Raw genomic sequence first — 20,157 nt, 5'->3', positions numbered from 1 at the left:
CCCTCGGGTCTCAATTATCCATCGGGCCTTAATTTGTCCAGGCTGTTTGTCTCTCGATCAAGCCGGTTGGTCGAGGTCCTGGTACTGTACTTTGGAAATGAAATGGATGATTATGTGAAAATTTGCTTGTCAAACGAACATTCCGGGAAAAGGTTCAGGTAATTTCGTGCAGAAAATCCAGAGTTGTTTTGGTAACTACCCAGGACTTATTGGCCTGAGTTTTTCGCGCTGATTCCGAATCTGTTTTCAATTTTTTTCCTATACGCACAGTTTTTCAGGAACAAGGCTTTGAAAAAAAAACATATTTTTCAACTTCAAACAAATATTGTGATGTTATTATAAAAGATATTGAATTGTTCTTTCTGGCAAAAGATTCTGTAGACTTTCCCGAATACAGTGATATCCAATATTAATACATTATGATTGATTAAACATGTTTAATTAATGATTAAATACGGAGAGATTTCGTCGCGTCGGCGCACAGTGGAAAATTTGGACCAGACTCGATTCAAAATCAAAGAACTTTCGATAGAAATGAGGTAGAGCGATGAAATTTTTTTTAAATGAAAGCTGAAACTTTGCAGAATATGGGAAAAATAGGGAAGTTATGGTACGAACGTTTTTTAACCGAGAAAATTCGTTAAACATGTAGAATTTAAAGAAATCGATTTTGCAATATCCTGAGGTCGTAGACAAATTTTGAGACCAGATTTGAAATCGGCGTGAAAAAATCTACGGGAAATGATATATAGCAAAAATTTAAAAAAAATTTTCCGCGCGTGGTATTGGAAAAACCACAATTTTCTCGAAATTGTGCAAGTTTAACGAATTTTCTCAACGTTAAAAAACGTTCTTACCATAATCTCCCTATTTTTCCCATATTCTGTAATGTTTCAGCTTTAATTTTTAAAAAATTTCATCGCTCTACCTTATTTCTATCAAAAGTTCTTCGATTTTGTCTCCGATTTGGACGAAAGGTCACACTGTGCGCCGTCTCCAGACTCTGACTTTTCGCCTCATGCTTTCGAAACTTCGGTAACGTGAAAACTCAGCCCGTCTGAGTGCCTGTTCAATTGCTTGCGCGCTACACACAAGCGTACCTCTACTCTGTCTGTGTGAACTACCTGCTCGACTGATCGACGCCGACGCGTTCCTTCGATTTTTACGTTGCCGAAGTTTCGGAAGCATGAGTCAGAAAGTCGGAATCTGGAGACGGCGCCTATGAATCCCGGCACAGCGAGCGACGCGGCGATAACAGAACATACGGACAATAGGACGTCCTTATATTCAATCTAATCCTCTTTGCTTATATTAGGGTATGTATTCGGATAATGGGGGTACGGATACGGGAGTCTCTACTGTATTCAAAGAACAAGTAGACATAATTGAAATCGTAATTCTAATTGCAATATTTTGTAGGACTCAATATAAATAGTACCGTATACTCATCTTTTTTTATCGATGAATATGATCACTAACTAAAATAAATTCCTAATAAGAAAAAAAAATGTTAACAACCCATTAAAAAGGCGTTAAAAACGCGACTGAACATGTTGGTGAAAGTCCTATTTGGGGGTGAACGGAACTTTTAAGCTAGTGCTTGAAGCGGACCCTGGGATTCGGCAAGACCGCAGATGTGGCAACCAAACTTGGGGTTTTCCAGCCATCTGGAAACTATCGAAACGGTGTAGCTTCGAATAATTTTCTGCCAGGGCGGCGAAGACTTCGGTCGCCGTGGCCAAGTGGTGCAATAAACACGGCCAGGTAACCGGACGCGCGTCGGCCAGCCAGACATATCGGCATGAAACCACTAACAAGTTAATTGCAGACCTTGTTTATTTTTCGTAATTGTTTCATGTAAATGACGCTAGCTGCTTCGTGTGGCGTTCTTCCGATTAAAAAAAGACTAATCTCAAGATAGAATTTGGACTGTGGATAGTGGATTTATTCAAAGTCTTCGAATAACGGCACAATCAATTTTCTACCGAAACCGAAATAATACCGGTATTCTTTCGGTTTTTCCAATGCTTAGGTTGTTCCAAATGAAAAAGGAAAACCCTCCGCGCGAAGGAACAAGCGCGAGTCCGAATTCACAGGCGAGGCCGTCATAAAACATTCAGCTAAAGACCTTCCAGATGTACCTCCCAACAAAGTGATTTTTAGCCAGCCGAAAGAAGCACAGCCGATGTAGCCAGATGTATTTGGACCTTTTATACCGTTAAGGTACTAAACTTTATACCGTAGCTACCTGCAACCGAACATACTCCTTGGTTTCAAATCCTTGCTTTAGTTTATTAAAAGGAAGTAGACTCGTTTTCAGGATTGCAAGGGTGCGGGATTCGCCTCTTATTCTCATCTCTCGATAATAATACAAACACGGGGTTTTTCACTAGTCAAAAACGCTAGATAAAAGATCGATCTAGGACACTATCTGCCTCAAAAGTTCTATTTTTTCGTTTACGAGGCGTAATTGGCATTATTCGGCAGCATGTAGCTATGAAAATAGCTTGTATGCTTCCGAATAATGTAAATTACGGTGACGCCTAATGCAAATTTCGCCTCGTAAACGGAAAATAGGACCTTTGAGGGAGATGGGGCCCTAGATCGATCTTTTATCTAGCGTTTCTAACTAGTGAGAAACCCCGTGTTTGTATTATTATCGAGAGATGAGAAGAGGCGAATCCCGCACCCTTGCAATCCTGGAAAAAGGCTATACTGGAACTGCAATTACTCGAATTAATATTCGGACGTTCTAAAAAAGACGAGAACTTTTTTAATATTGTACTAAACGATTTGAACTTTTTTGGGGAGCTAGAGCAATTAGTTTACTACAGCATGTGAAAAGAAATTTTTTCAAAAATTGCAATTGATCGGAATTGTATGAAAAAGTACTAAGAGTTGCATTTTACAACTTTTTTATGTGGGCCCATATTGAAAAATTGAAAAATACGCTTTGTAGATCTGTGTCGACTAAACATATTTTGAAAATTTCGTCAAAATCGGTTGACGTTGCAATGAGCTACAAACGTTTAAAGATGGTAAAAATCGCAGATTTTCAGCCTACATCGAAGAATTCTTACATCTTTCAAGGCCTGTCGTTTTTTCCCGCATCAACCGATTTAGATGAAACTTTCACAGTGCACATTATTTACGTAGGCCTAGAAAACGTACTTTTTAAATTTTCAATATAGGCCCGCGCGAAAAAGTTGTAAAATGTAACTTTTAGTATTTTCTCTGCAATTCCGACCAAATGCAATTTTTGAAAAAATTTCTTTTCACATCCTGCAGTAAACTAATTGTTCCAGCTCCCCCCAAAAATTCAAATCGTATAGTACAATATTTAAAAAGTTATCATCTTCTTTAGATCGTCCGAATATTAATTCGTGTAACTGTACGTATTAGGGGATAATTAGTGTATTATTAGTTTATTGATTTATTTGTAGGTTTACTATTAATGTAACTGTAAAGAAAATTACGGCAAGGGGGGAAGAACGTAACATTCAATTTGTACATATAGTTTCCATCTCTCTTGCGATCGATGCAGACAATTTTTTTTTTGCACAAAGATCCGCAGTCTAGGAAAAATAATATAGATGTAATAGAAATAAATAAAATTTAATATTTTTTTATATCGGGTTTATTATTTCGTTTTCATTCAGAATCGGTATTTGGAATTGTCGGTAAAAAGGAAGACTGCTACATATTTGTACAATGTGTAGAAATTCATTTCACCGACATTACCAACATTACTGACATAACCTCACCGACGGTGCTGCCCTGTATAACGGCATCCGCCGCTCCACACAGACTCCACGAGCTGCCTTCCATCTGGACGGAAGAAGCTGCCCTCTAGATGCTGTGACGGCGGACTTTGTACACCTGTAATCGTTTTTGGAAGCCCACTGGCATGCAACTCCACACTCTTTCCAGATGTACTCCACCCATGGCTCCGAGCAGCCAATAAGCGGCGTCTGGAACGATACTGCCCTCCACATTCACTCCACGCTCTGGACTATTCCTGGCAGTTCCAAACTGTGCTATCAGGGTAGATAAAAAGCGGTAGACGGTTGGAAAAAAATTGTTTACCCCAACAGGATTCGAACCTCGGTCTACCGCTTGGTAGTCCAACTCTTTAGCCGATTGGCCCACCGACGATCTTATAAAACCATCGAAAATTTTGGTATATGTATCGCAAAGAATGACTGCAGCTACACCAGCGCCGCTGGTGTCCCGAGGCCGAAAAATTAAGCCCCCTGGTCTGATCACATCACTGGATCACGATCACATCACTGCCTTCCACTTGCTTCCACTATTCCATTCCAGATTCCAGCACTGTGTGCAGGCGTACTCTGGCATCACTGCACAGAAGATTGGCGCGTCAACTTTACAACACTTTACAACTTACAACGCGTGCATTTCTGTTGAAGCGTTTCAGGCCTACTGAATTCTCTTTGTTTGATTTTAAGAAAGTAGTTATTGTCAGCAGAAGTCTAATTCCGGGGTTATGTGTTTAACTGTGAAATAGGTAATAGAGTGAGATAGGAACCGAATTTTGTTCGAACAAGCTCGAAAATGGATTTCTTGGAATATACAGATGTAATTGCGGAAGTGAAGGGAGCTATGGTAATTTATATACGATTTCTAATTATTGATAATCATACATCTGCTTCAACAACAAATCATGCATTTCCTCAATTTCATTATATTATTCTTATTGTTTGTATAATTCGGTTGTGTAAATGTTAGAGTATCATAGAGGTTAGAGTATCATAGAAAAATTATATATCTAAATATATTTACGTTGTTCGCCTGCAATTGATATTACTAAATATAATCGTTTATGTTGTATATTAATTAGTCATTGTTATTAAATGAAAGTATTTTTCTATAGACTCCCGGACGGCTGAAGTTAACGGATCAACACTTAATTTTCAAAAATCAAAAAACAGGAAAGGTAGAACAAATTTCAGCATCGGACATGGAAATGGTGAATTTTCAAAAATTCATTGGTACCTGGGGCTTACGTATATTTCTAAAGAATGGAACATTGCATAGGTTTCGTGGTTTTAAAGATGCGGTAAGTACACGAAATTGTAAAACATATAGCAACCGGTTTAAGGAGGTAGACTCGTTTTAGGATTGCAAGGTTGCAGGATGTACTCATTTCTCGATAATGTAAAGATAGGGTTTTTCAGTAGCCAAAAGCGCTAGATCAAAGATCAATCTAGGCCGCATTCGTCCTCGAAGGTCCTGTTTTTACGTTTATGAGGCATAATTTGCATTATTCAGCAGCATGTACCTGTCGCAGCTTTATGAAAATAGTTACATGCGCAGCTTTCTGCTTCCGAATAATGTAAATTATAATGCCGAATACTGTAAACATAAACTTAAAAGCAGGACCTCCAAGGGCGAATGCGACCTAGATTGATATTTGATCTAGCGCTTTGGACTACAAAATGCCCACCGTTGCATTATCGAGAAATGAGAAGGCGCATTCCGTTGCCAGAGTTTTTTTTGGTACAGTGGAACCCCATTTATCCAACTTAAACGGGGCTAGGCCCGATCCGAATAACCAAAAATCAGAGACATTTGTTAACAACAAACATAACACAAATACATTTTATGTACTTTATTTATTGCACATTTTATATGTATACTTTTACAACGATATCACTAGTACAAGGCAAAAGACATATACAGTAAGTCCCAATCTAAGTCAATTCTTGGTTCAATGCTGTGACGTAGATCGGGACCGTATATTATTTTTTGTGGCTTTGTTGACCGCGCCGAATGTAGAAAAGGACAGCATGTAAACACGGGGTTACCCTCGGTTCACCGACAAGCCACTTCACCGACACATGTATTCATCGACATGATTTAACCGACAGTAACTTTTGTGGACACTATATCTTCATCGACAGTCCGTGTTTAGCGACAGGTTTGAGTTCATGATGCTGCTATGTGTCAGTACGGTTCCTGCTTTGGTATGTGATTGTTGTATTAAATTGTTTGTAAAACAAATGCAATGGATTCGACACACCAGAGTAATTTTTAACCTTTAACTACCCACGCCCTGAATTTTCATGTAACTACCCGCATGGTGTATTCTGTACACCAAATGTATCACTGCGTAACTGAGTACTGTCCAGAGCATGAGAGAAACTAGCAGGAGGAGAACGAGGCAAGAGGAACGCAAAGGCAATTTGAATGGTCAGGCTTCTTTCCCCGTTCCCTTCCCGTTAGTTTTCTCTCGTGCTCCGCACAGTACATATATTATTGTTGTTGCTAATGATAGCCAGGTCACTTTCCCGTTTCGCCGTACTTCGCTTTGTTTCCGCGAGCTCAGGTAAACAGTCGCCCATATGGTTTCCCATATAGTAACTGTACTCCTTTTATGATCCAAGGTGATCACTGAGTGACGGTCCGACTCACCCTTTTGTTGACGGTTTATTGTTCTACCTGTCTTGTCTTTCTCGAGCTCAGATAATAGTTCCTCGTCTTGGATCGTTTACCCACATTTGGTTTCCCAAATGTCGACCATACTCCTTTCATGATCCAAGGTGATCATTGAGTGACAGCCCGATCCAAGACTTCTTGGAACTCTTTACACCTTTATATAAATTTGGCGATTACCCACGGAAAGCGACCGTTCTGCTTGCTATCTCTAGCCAGACTACGACATTTTCCTCGTGGTCTTGCTATCCAATCCACCCCCACTCTCCATATTCTTTACTCGATCACCACATATAACATATTTATTAAATGCATAACATACAAACTCAATAATTCCAAATTTAAAGTCATTATTAGAAACTACAATACAGTGATAAACAATCAGTCCTTAACAATTGTATTGGGACAAGAAAATTGGTGTACCTTTTACACCAGCACGGGTAGTTAAAGGTTAAGAACAGGCAGAAGTTATTTCTTCTATTCATGAAAAATCAAATCTAGCTGTGCGGTTGACCAAAACTTAGGAATGCACAGACAAAAACAAAGACGCCACATGCATCGTTTGACAGGTGACAATCAGTTCACCATCGTTGCAAGGTTCCACCTATTTACCATTGCGCATTGGGGACATTCCCCCTTGCGGGGGACATTCAGCCACACAGCTAGACTTGACAAGTTGTACTTTTCTACTTTATTTATATATTAGAAGAAGAAGAAAAAGAAGATTAGCAGATTAATGGAGTTACACTATACTTTGATAAATACTCTACTAACTCTGATAAATATAAAATAACTTTTGTACAGGATCAGGAAAAAATTGCCAAGTTTTTTGCACAAAACTACAAGAAGGATATGTTGGAAAAAGAACTTAGTTTGAAAGGTTGGAATTGGGGTACAGCCAGGTTCAATGGTTCAGTGTTGAGTTTCGATGTTGGTCATCATACCGCTTTTGAAATTCCATTGTACGACGTATCTCAATGCAATACTGGAAAGAACGAAGTTACGCTGGAGTTCCATCAGGTAAATTATATTTTATAGCATCAGGAATTTAATATTTCTTGCTCCGTACACTTTATGAGCTTGCGATAATATTTGATTATATGTTAATAAAACTTTCTAGAATGATGACGCTCCTGTAAGTCTAATGGAAATGAGGTTTCATATTCCAGTCAGTGATAGCGTAGATCAAGACCCTGTGGAAGCATTTCATCAACAAGTTATGGAGAAAGCTTCTGTTATTAGTGTCAGCGGAGATGCTATTGCTATATTTAGAGAAATTCAATGCCTTACACCTCGGTAAATATGTATTTACATTCAGTCTGTACATTTATTTCGAATTGACAGGAACAGTTCATCGTATATATTCAATTGATCTTTTTTATTTTAGTGGTCGCTATGACATAAAAATATTTCAGTCATTTTTCCAATTGCACGGTAAAACGTTTGATTACAAAATTCCAATGTCAACAGTTCTAAGGCTGTTCCTTTTACCACATAAAGATAGCAGGCAAATGTACTTCGTGGTAAGAGTTTTGTAAACGTACAAGATTTTCTCAATTTTCTATTTTTTCTTTCCTTATTGCCGAATTTATTTTTCAGGTCAGTTTAGATCCACCAATTAAGCAAGGTCAAACTCGTTATCATTATTTGGTATTATTGTTCAATCAAGAAGAAGAAACTTCTATCGAACTACCCTTCTCAGAGTATGTAAAGTAGAAAATATTACTACTAATAGGCAGATAAGTTCGAAATAGGATAGGAAGTTTTAATATTTTGTTCTACTTGCAGGAAAGAATTGAAGGATAAATATGAAGATAAATTAACGAAAGAGTTGTCAGGACCAACGTACGAAGTATTAGCGAAAGTAATGAAAGTTATAATAAACAGAAAAATTACTGTTACTGGTAATTTTACAAGGTAAATACCTGTACCAAAATGATAATACAGACGAACCTCGATAACTCGAATCTCGAAGAAAGAGCTAAAATCTTCGAGTTATAGAGGTTTAGAGTTATCGAAGTTTTTCAGTAAAAGAGGTTCACCCTACAAAAATTCGACTTATAGCTGTTTTGAAGAAGAGTTAATAATTTGCTGATTGTAATAGTTTTAAAGAAAGAAAAGTTATTATTTATTATATATACATATAGCAAATATACTAGGCTCTTACATATTACTACAATATTACATATTAAAAAGAGTTCTGTGATTTTACTCTGCATTAATGAATTAACAGATTGTTGATCAATGGTATTTTCAATGGTATTTTCAATGGTGACCAAATTTGAGAATACTACTGCGAAACTTCGTAAAACATTTACTGCTGTTTTGGCTTGTTCACTTTCCACACGTGTGGAAAATAATTCGAGTTAAAGAAAATTTTATTTTGATTTATAGAGGTTTTTGAAGTGCAGCGGAAGGGAATTAACAAAAAATTTTCGTCTTGTAAAGGCTTTACCTGTGCTTTTCGTCTTAATTTTCAGTCATTCTGGAGCTCCCTCGATTAGCTGCTCCTTTAAAGCAGCTGCAGGTTACCTCTACCCCTTGGAAAGAGGTTTCATTTATGTTCACAAACCTCCAATTCATATTCGATTCGAAGAAATCGCGTCGGTAAACTTCGCTCGTGGTGGTGGTTCTACCAGATCTTTCGATTTCGAAATTGAATTAACCAGTGGCGTTGTTCACACATTCAGCAGTATTGAAAAAGAGGAATATGGGAAGTTATTTGATTTTATTACTTCGAAGAAATTGCGTGTTAAAAATAGAGGCAAGAGCGTAAGTACGATACTTGATTCGATAACACTACAATATTCGATTCGATAGTCGAAATGAATAACTAGACACATTTTGTCTTTGTAACAGGATAAACTGAGCTACGACAATGACTTCGGCGATAGCGATCAAGAAGATGAACCGGATGCATATTTGGCAAGAGTTAAAGCCGAGGCGCAAGAAAGGGATGCAGAAGATAATCAGGACTCTGAAGAAGAGTCTACAGATGAAGATTTCAATCCCAATCAAGTACGCATTCTACTTAATACGATTTCTTTAAAATCAAGTTATCTGTTGGAGATCGCGGTTTTGAACTGCTACAACGTTCACGTGAAATCATTTTAATTTCATCAATGTTTAAATGTCCATCTTTTTAAAAAGAGGTCCGTAAAGGGGACACTTGGTGCTATATCCTCGTTTTTTTCCAATTTTTTAAAACGCGACCCGCTATGAGAACACGGCATTTGTTTGAAACAATTGCAAAATAAATGGTGGTGTTACGAGCCAGGGCCGCGAGCAGCACGAGTGGCCGGCGAAGGGTTGTTACCCTAGGAATATGATATATCAATTTGTTAGTTACGGTACGCGGACGAACTCAATGCGAAATTGGGGAGCCGCTGGGAGGTTGGATACCCAGATAGCATACGACGTCTTAAAGACGTCCATTTCAAGTCTGAAAATCTTGCGTCCTAAGAAGACTCTTTAACGTTTACGTCTTCAAGACCATAAACAGTGTGGTTTTTATATACCCATAATCTAGCAGTATTAGCATTGGTATTATTTGTTCGAGTTAGTGTTTTTCCTTCAATTTCCACTCTTCAATTTTTCAAATTCCAATTTCAACATCAATTTCAACTTCAGTTTTTCAATTTCAAGTTCAATTTCTCTACTCTTCTATTTCAACTTCAATTTTCATTTCAACTTTAATTTTCATTTCAACTTCAATTTCAACTCTTTGATTTCAACTTCAATTTTTCAAACTTCAATTTCCATTTCAACTTCAATTTTTCAAATTTCAATTTCCATTTCAACTTCAATTTTTCAATTTCGACCTCAATTTCAACTTCAATTTCGACTCTTCGTTTTTAAACTTCAATTTTTCAAATTTCGATTTCAACATTGTTACGGATGACGAACAGGTGTTCAATATCATCTTTGGCAGGAACCGTCCTAGATAAACGAACAGAGCTACCCTAGATAAATCTACATAACTGTTTAGGTTAGTTTAGGGCCCAAACGTACGCACGACCAACTGGTCGTTGACAAAATACGAATGTTCACTTGAAGGGTACTGACAAGTACCACCCGTCATTGCAGGGCTATATAAGCCCTTACATTTCTACTCTCGTGGGCTAGTACTGTCGTAATCACGAATAGTGTCGCGTCGTGCTGCATCTCGGAAGTCAACTACCAGTGAGATCGGACGTTCGTTCCTTTTGAATCAAAGTTTAACCGTACAGATTCCGTGAGTTCGGTGTAAAATCTGTTAGGCAGTGACAAGGTTGCTCCGAGTCCCCCGCATTGCCAGTGCGTCAACACCGTGCATCTTAGCTTAGGTAATATCACCTTTCAATTTCTTTATATTCTAAATTCAGTCCATTCGCGACACAAACACACTTGTAATACGAAATTCTATAGTAAGAATATATTTGTCTTCTTTGATAACACTGTCCAACAAATTTCAACTTTTTAAAAGTATTTCGATTCCCACTATGCGATTCTTATAGAGTTTTCCGCGCTGATTCCGAATCTGGTTTTAATTTTTTTCCTATACGTCCAGTTTTTGAGAAAATGGAGTTTAAAAAAAAGACATATTTTTCAACTTTAAACAAATATTGCGATGTTATTATAAAAGATATTGAATTGTTCTTTACAGCAAAAGATTCTGTAGACTTTCCCGAATACAGTGATATCCAATATTAATACATTATGATTGTTTAAACATGTTTAAACAATGATTAAAGACGGAGATGCACCACTTTTGCACCAATTTTTGCGGATATTTTCGAATTTATCTCAAAAAATAAGGGTCCAGCGAAAAATTGAACTATACCACGCGAAAGAGCAGACTTTTATCTTGAGAAACCCCCCTGTGAAGTTTGCATGGTCGACGTTTTCTTCGAACCAGAAAGCAAAATATCTTCGCCCGACATACAACCTCCCAGCAGCTCCCCGGTTTTGCATCGGGTTTGTCTGCGTTTGACTCCATTCTTAGAGGCTCCCTGACTTCGCGTCAGGTTCGTCCTTGCTGTCTATAATCCTAGCGGCTCCCCAATTTCGCATTGGGTTCTCCCGCGTTCCTTAACTAACAAATTGATATCATATTCCTGGGGTAGCAACCCTTCGCCGGCCACTCGTGCTGCTCGCGGCCCTGGCTCGTAACAACATCAATTTCAAGTTCAATTTCTACTCTTCTATTTCAACTTCAACTCTTCAATTTCCACTTCAACTCTTTGATTTCAACTTCAATTTTTCAAATTTCCATTTCAACTTCTATTTTTCAATTTCGACCTCAATTTCAACTACAATTCCGACTCTTCGTTTTCAACTTCAATTTTTCAAATTTCAATTCTTCGATTTTTCAAATTTCGATTTCAACATCAATTTCAACTCTTCAATTTTTCAAATTTCGATTTCAACATCAATTTGAAGTTCAATTTCTACTCTTCTATTTCAACTTGAACTCTTCAATTTCAACTTCAATTTTTCAAATTTCCATTTCAACTTCAATTTTTCAATTTGATCTCTGACTTCAATTTCCACTTCAACTCTTCGATTTAAACTTCAACTCGTCAATTTCAACTTCAATTTTTATTATTTTTATAGTGATTTAACTGCAATTGTTATTTTTTTACACTTTTTATGCCAATTCCACATGCGTTCTTCTGATAAAGCTAGGTTTAACTTTAAACTCGTTTTTGTCGAAATCTATTTTTACTCTCCCCTTCTTTTAATTTAATTAACATTTATGGACCTTTTAGACTTCTTAGGGACGTCTGAAGACCTCCCGAATGTCGTACGACCGTCTAATAAACGTCCTCTAGACGTCAAACGGTCGTCTTAGAGACGCACCGTTTTCTAACACAACACGTTCAGGAGACGTTCGTAGGACATTCGGGAGGCCTTTAAGATGTTCCTCAGAAGTCTTAAAGGTCCATAAATATTATATGTATAAATTAAAAGAAAGGAAGAGTAAAAATAGATATCGACAACTCGAGTTTAAAGTTAAACCTAGATTTATCAGAAGATCCCATGTGGAATTCACATGAAAAGTGTAATAAAATTAACACTGTCAATTAAAATCACAATAAAATAATAGAAATTACAATTACAATTAAAATCACAATAAAAATTTTATGTTTCTATTGAAACTTCTGTTTCTTGTTGTATACAAAAATCTATATTGTTGGAATATCTGCAAAACTAAGTCGAGTGTTGAAGGATACTAAGAGTGTCCCGGAATATTTTAACGGTCCTCGGGTCTTTGTCATTGACTTCGGTCAGAAGTGGAAGGCCTGCAACCTTCAACTACAAAGAGGCCCTGAGTAATAAATTAAGGGATTTTCCACATCTGTTTTTCACGAGTGGACCCAACAGGGGTTTTTCTTTCCCCTAAAACTTTCTCTGTAGCTTCACTTCAGTTTCGGCTCGCTAACGATACAGACGTCTTCTGACTAGTTCTTCTTCAGTTAAATAAAGAACAGACAGTTTGAATTCTTGTGCGTTATTTCTGTTTAAAAATACCCATTTCCAATATATATAATAAAAATGAAATGCTGTTCGTTGGTCACGACATCACGGGAAAACGGCTGGACCAATTTGGCTAATTTTTTTTTTAAATGTTCGTTGTAGTCCGAATCAGGTTTTTAGATTAAAAAAAATTGGAAAAGTTGCCCGGAAACATGAAATTCGGGAAAAACTAAAAGTGCTTTTAGAATCATATTTCAATACAACAAAAAAACGAACGTCGTAGCTTTTAATCAATATTTCAATAGAACGTCGCAGCTTTTAAAATAAAATGTCTGTTAAAATAAAATGCGTACCACTGATCCTCTCGCGAGCTCACAAAGCGAGCGAGCTACAACAGCCCTACTCGCGAAGCGAGCGAGCAACAACTCCCCTCTAGTATTAAATAAATTAAAATTTGCATGTGTCATTACATTTTTGAAAGCATGTTTACTAAAGTGCTGGCCGCTGTAACATTACACGTCATCAAAGTGGCCCGTGAAATCATTTGGGTTCGCCAGGCCTGATCTAGATACACGTGAAACAGGGATCTTTGTTATTTACGCATACATATAAATAACACGTGTGTTTTCTTTTAGGATGAGAGCGACGTAGCAGAAGAGTACGATAGTAATCCCAATACTTCTGAAAGCGAAAATGATTCTGATGCTTCTGGAATGAGTCAGAAGAAAGAGAAAAAAGAAAAGAAAGAGAAGAAGGAAAAGAAATCGAAATCTGCTAAAACAGTGGTATGTATCGTTTAACGTTTAAGTAAGACTCAATAATATTTGTTATTAATATCTAACAACTAACAACAGATATTGTCGAGTCTTATTCAGATTGGTGTATGAAATTGTTATCAATTAAATATTTAAAAATGCAATCCTATAAAACGCGTAACATTTTCTAGTCAGAAAAACCAAGAAAGCCTAGAAAGCAAAAGGCAGAAAGAGACCCGGACAAACCTAAGAGACCGCCGACAGCATTCATGATATGGTTGAACAGTGCTCGAGAAAAGATTAAAGCAGACAATCCAGGAATTGCGGTTACAGAAATTGCCAAAAAGGGAGGAGAAATGTGGAGAGAGCTTAAAGATAAATCTGTAAGCATATATAAATCAATGTATTTGATTCTTTACTTACCGTGAGAGAGACACGGAAATTAAATACTGAATTTTTTATTATCATTTAGGAATGGGAAGAGAAAGCTGCGAAAGCGAAAAAAGAGTACGCAGCATCGATGAAAGAATACGAAGCTAGTGGAGGTGGTCAGGCGAAGGAGAAGAAGGAAAAAGTAGAGAAGAAAGAAAAGGGGGAAAAGAAAAAGAAGGAAGTGAAAAAAGAATCTCCTACTAAACAGACGTCAGGAGGTACTTTCAAGAGCAAGGAATATATTAGCGAGGATGACAGCAGCAGCGATGACGATACCAAGGTACAATCGTAGTGTACATATTGTGTTTTTATATGTACACGTCATTGTACATTTTTTTCATTGTGACGAGATGACAAGAAGGTCCCTGGGACAAGACTTGTGTCCCCACTTTACTTTCCCCTTCTACAACGCTATTCCCCCACGCGGTAAATATTACGTTTAGGGAAGGCACCTCGGATGATCTTGACCTTGACATACATATATGTAGTCAAGTCAACTAATTGTGCTGAAGAGTTAGTGAACTTTGAGCGCGGATATCTCGGAAACTATGCGAGATAGCGAAAAACTAAATCGAATCAATCTTGTGGCACATTTTGTCAGCTTTAATTTTGTATAGAATGGTCTCATCGCTAGAACGCATAGTTTCCGAGATATCCGCGCTAAAAGTTCACTAATTGTGAAAAAGAACTCTTCAGCACAATTAGTGAAATTTGAGCGTGGATATCTCGGAAACTATGCGAGATAGCGAAAAACTGAATCGAATCAATCTTGTGGCACGTTTTGTCAGCTTTAATTTTGTATAGTAGTGGTCTCATCGCTAGGATGCATAGTTTCCGAGATATAAGCGGAAATCCGAGAAAGGGGACTTTTAGTATGTTTACCTCGTTACTAGTCCAAACACAGACCCAAAGTTAAAATCTATTACGCCCTACCAACTTTTGTTGTAAACTTTTTTTGTCGGATGGCTGCAAGTGGATGAAAAATTATGCGTCGCGTTAGACAGAACACCCTGTATATTACATTGGTTTTACGAACCAATTGATAAAACAAGTTGCGTTAAGGAAATTCGAACTACAATGCATTAATACTGCATATTGAACTTGTGTTTACTTGTTTTACAGAAAACAGAAAAGAAACGTTCAGATGAAGATAGCAATGAAAACAAAGGGAAGAAAAAAGGAGATAAACGCACTGCGGTAATTTTTTTCCACTATTTGGTTAATGCTATAATCTAATTTAATTATTATATAAAATTCAAACCTATTCACTCGTAGGAGGATGATGGTAAAAAGGCAAAGAAAGAAAAAAAAGAGGAGTCTGACGAAGGTAGCGAAGAAGAACCCATCGAAAGTACTCCACCATCCAGTGATGCAGAGTCTAAAGAAAGTGATTAATTAATAAGAATCACTGTACATATACGCATATACTATTAGTATTTTTAAAAAATATTAAAAGTATACTTTCAATTCTATATAAGCTGTTTAGACTGTAAGGTTGCATTATATTAAATCTTTGTATTTGTCGTAAGGCAATTTATTTAATTTTTTCTAAATATTTCTATTCCAAAGTAACAATTCTTTGTGAATTTACAATTCGATTAAATGTTTATCTAAATATTGGAACTTCATAATTAATGATCCACACTCTTCGTTGACAAGTCGGAAAGCAATGATAATAATAATTAAATGCTTTCTAGAACACCGTTAGTATACAGGGTGTCCCAAAACTCGTGAAAATCCCGAAAGGGGGTGGTTCCTGAGACCATTCTAAGAGACATTTTCCTTTGCACCAATGTCAACTGCGGCTTTGTTTAGGAGTTATTAACGAAAAACACGGACCAATCAGAGCGCGCCCTGCCCCGGCACGCCACGCCGCGCCGGCAAGCGAGTGTCGGTGGTACGCCGCGACATCGCAACGAACAAGAGTTTCTCGATAATGTGAACCCTCTCCGATTTCGATGAGCTTTGGATATGTTGTCAAGACCATGATTCTGAACAACATTTCTCTTTAGACTTTTTGGCGATCGGCTTTAGTTTACGAGACAAGTAACTTGTAATTGTAAATCGATCGATGTACTATCTGAACTATCTCCTCTACGATTTCGATGAGCTTTGGATACGTTGTCAAGACCATGATTCTGAACAACATTTCTCTTTAGACTTTTTGGCGATCGGCTTTAGTTTACGAGATAATCGTAAAAAAAGAGAAGAAGCAGAAACTGATTGAATTAAAAACTCACGTATTCAGCCGTAAATCCATTTGCTGCTTCGAAATGTGTGTCACTGGGTCACTCGGTGACGAACTGCACAGATGTCTTCAGGTATACGGCAGTACCGAAAGTCAAGGGACGTACGGCCAGGTCGACGAACTGCACAGCCGGTGGTAGAAGGCCTAAGGGATGCGCGGTCAAGTCGACGATCCAGAATTTCACTTTCACTTTCGAATCGATAAATAATTCGTATGTTTATTTCAAACAGATGCCTTGAAATTTTTCCACACTCACAATCACTGTTCACATTTGTCAACACATAGTTATGCACTAATAATAATTGCCATATCCCTTGTACTGCTGCACAAATCACAACAATCAGGTAATGCAATCACTAGACTGCGGATTTCATGCGTTTGTAGCAAACATGAGTAGGTGCATTTTAAGACAGTAGAGAGATTAAAATAATTTCAAAACACCATAGTATTATTTTCAACATCTTAAAATGATCACAGTGAGAATCAAATATCTGTCTGGCTCCCCTGTCCCTTGTAATAGCGGCAGCCAACATTCATTTTGCATAAAGATTCGCAGTCTAGTGATTAGTTTAAATATCACTATCAAAAACACAGCTAATAGCAACCGTTAGCTTTGAATTGACAAGTCTTTGGAGATGTTCTCTCTACCGCGGCTCGAACGACACTGATTTTCCGCAAGATTTTTCTAAAGAATTTAGGAAGGGCATTTAGAGTGTCGAAATTCGAAATGCACGCTGTAGTACCAGAACGACGGGACGGTTGGACGAAAAACAGAATGCGAGACGTCCCGTCGTTCTCGTGCTACAGCGTGCATTTCGAATTTCGACACTCTAAATGCCCTTCCTAAATTCTTTAGAAAAATCTTGCGGAAAATCAGTGTCGTTCGAGCCGCGGTAGAGAGAACATCTCCAAAGACTTGTCAATTCAAAGCTAACGGTTGCTATTAGCTGTGTTTTTGATAGTGATATTTAAACTAATCACTAGACTGCGAATCTTTATGCAAAATGAATGTTGGCTGCCGCTATTACAAGGGACAGGGGAGCCAGACAGATATTTGATTCGTACTGTGATCATTTTAAGAATTTGAAAATAATACATTGGTGCTTTGAAATTATTTTAATCTCTCTACTGTCTTAAAATGCGCCTACTCATGTTTGCTACAAACGCATGAAATCCGCAGTCTAGTGATTGCATTACCTGATTGTTGTGATTTGTGCAGCAGTACAAGGGATATGGCAATTATTATTAGTGCATAACTATGTGTTGACAAATGTGAACAGTGATTGTGAGTGTGGAAAAATTTCAAGGCATCTGTTTGAAATAAACATACGAATTATTTATCGATTCGAAAGTGAAAGTGAAATTCTGGATCGTCGACTTGACCGCGCATCTCTTAGGCCTTCTACCACCGGCTGTGCAGTTCGTCGACCTGGCCGTACGTCCCTTGACTTTCGGTACTGCCGTATACCTGAAGACATCTGTGCAGTTCGTCACCGAGTGACCCAGTGACACACATTTCGAAGCAGCAAATGGATTTACGGCTGAATACGTGAGTTTTTAATTCAATCAGTTTCTGCTTCTTCTCTTTTTTTACGATTATCTCGTAAACTAAAGCCGATCGCCAAAAAGTCTAAAGAGAAATGTTGTTCAGAATCATGGTCTTGACAACGTATCCAAAGCTCATCGAAATCGTAGAGGAGATAGTTCAGATAGTACATCGATCGATTTACAATTACAAGTTACTTGTCTCGTAAACTAAAGCCGATCGCCAAAAAGTCTAAAGAGAAATGTTGTTCAGAATCATGGTCTTGACAACATATCCAAAGCTCATCGAAATCGGAGAGGGTTCACATTATCGAGAAACTCTTGTTCGTTGCGATGTCGCGGCGTACCACCGACACTCGCTTGCCGGCGCGGCGTGGCGCGCCGGGGCAGGGCGCGCTCTGATTGGTCCGTGTTTTTCGTTAATAACTCCTAAACAAAGCCGCAGTTGACATTGGTGCAAAGGAAAATGTCTCTTAGAATGGTCTCAGGAACCACCCCCTTTCGGGATTTTCACGAGTTTTGGTCATATATATGTATATATATACAGGGTGTCCCAAAACCCCTTCGACTCCGGGAAATGGGAGGTTCCTTAGGTCATTTGAAGCAACATTTTCCTTTGCACCTGTGGGGCAACGGGTGAAATGAATTATGATATTTCGCTTGTTGGTCTTTATTGATCGGTCCTCTCCTGCCGACTGCTCGTGATCGAATCACTCTCGAACATGCCGGCTCGCGTGCGTTCGCTTGTTTCGACAAACGACGACCGTCCTCGGAACCGATATTCGGTTGTTTCTTCGCGGCCTCCCGAGGACGATCGTCGCCACGCATTCAACGCAAATATGGCGCCGTGGTCGTTGCGCGGGCCGCCACATCACCCCCCTTGGTGAAATTAGGGGTACGCTCGCTCTTAACCTATCGCTTAAAATTTATTATTTACAATAATGTACAAGTTTGCTTACAACTACTTACAACTAACGACTAATATTAATGTGTCGCCGCGTAACGGTCGGGAAATTGGACGCGTCTTCCCGATCTTGTCGAGCGTTCGACTTGCTCCCCCGTAGTGGGGACCGGAGCATCGCTGTTGACCCCCCGCGGTGGGGGCCTATTCGGTGTACCCTGCTCGTTGTCGTGCAGCAGGTACGCGGGTTTGAGGCGATCTAACGACACCGGAACCACTCGACCTTTAACACTAATGTTAAAATGTTTCGGGTGCCGCTCGACCACCTCGTACGGACCGTCGTACGCAGGTTGCAAAGCACCTTTAAGTGCGCCGTGCCTCACAAACACCTGTGTCGTCGCGTTCAAGTCCTTAAACACGAATGTTTTCCTGTTTCCGTGGCGCGTTACAGGCGTCGGACGCAAACCACGGAAGTGCTCGCGTAATCTCGCGATGAACGTCTCGTCGTTAACGTTCGCGGTTCGCCGGTCTAAAAGTAACTCGCCTGGTAGGCGAATCGGTTCGCCATATACCATTTCGGCGGCGGTCGCTTGAATATCCTCCTTCCAGGCCGCTCGGATGCCCAGAAGGACGATCGGTAACGCGTCGGCCCAGCTGTCCGCGTGGCAAACAATTGCCGCTTTCAGCTGGCGGTGGAATCGTTCCACCATTCCGTTCGCTGCTGGGTGGTACGCGGTCGTACGCAGGTGCTTTGTACCGATAAGGTGCGACAATTGCTTGACAACGCAGATTCAAATTGTCGCCCTTGATCGGTAGTGATTCGGTGGGGTGCACCGTATCGAGCAATCCACCCTGAAAGTAACGCGTAGGCCACCGTCTCGGCGGTGATATTTTCAACGGGGAACGCCTCCGGCCAACGCGTGTAACGATCGACGCATGTTACGCAATATCGGTATCCCTTCGACATCGGCAACGGGCCGACGATGTCCACGTGGACGTGTTCGAAACGCTGTGAAGGGATCCGAAAAGTACCGACCGGGGCAGACACGTGTCTGCCTGTTTTCGCCCGTTGACATTGTACGCACGCTCGTGCCCAGGCTTTGCAATCTTTTTGCATACCTGGCCACACGAATCTTTGTGCAACCAATTTCGCGGTCGCCTTGGCACCGGGGTGCGCAAGATTGTGTAGCGACGTGAACACGTGTTCTCGGAACTCCCCCGTTACGAATGGTCGTAGCGCGGAAGTTGAAACGTCGCAGTACAACTCGATGTTTTCGCTCGGTAAAACTACTTTCTTAATATCGAGAGAGGAGTCGGGTGATCGCAGGAGCGTTCGTAGCTCCTCGTCCTCTCGCTGCGCTTCC

At 39.3% G+C, this 20,157-nt stretch overlaps 1 protein-coding gene and 1 long non-coding RNA gene across 2 annotated transcripts in view; one reads left to right on the top strand and one right to left on the bottom strand.

Moving 5' to 3' along the window:
* Positions 1–20,157, bottom strand: part of LOC143218244 (uncharacterized) — a 246,154-nt gene that overhangs the window by 37,130 nt on the left and 188,867 nt on the right. The gene's annotated exons all lie outside the window — the stretch shown is intronic.
* Positions 4,306–15,714, top strand: Ssrp (structure specific recognition protein). Its single transcript, XM_076443376.1, has 14 exons — positions 4,306–4,623; positions 4,892–5,077; positions 7,258–7,473; positions 7,574–7,749; positions 7,841–7,976; positions 8,053–8,156; positions 8,242–8,370; positions 8,934–9,225; positions 9,313–9,471; positions 13,548–13,697; positions 13,859–14,050; positions 14,140–14,379; positions 15,222–15,296; positions 15,375–15,714. The coding sequence occupies exons 1-14, from the start codon at positions 4,573–4,575 to the stop codon at positions 15,492–15,494; spliced, it is 2,226 nt and encodes a 741-aa protein (XP_076299491.1). The 5' UTR covers positions 4,306–4,572; the 3' UTR covers positions 15,495–15,714.

The sequence above is a fragment of the Lasioglossum baleicum genome, chromosome 19 (assembly GCF_051020765.1).
Source record: "Lasioglossum baleicum chromosome 19, iyLasBale1, whole genome shotgun sequence".
NCBI lineage: Eukaryota > Metazoa > Arthropoda > Insecta > Hymenoptera > Halictidae > Lasioglossum > Lasioglossum baleicum.
The sequence above is the reverse complement of the archived record's forward strand: the minus strand, read 5'-3'. Positions and strand labels throughout refer to the sequence as shown.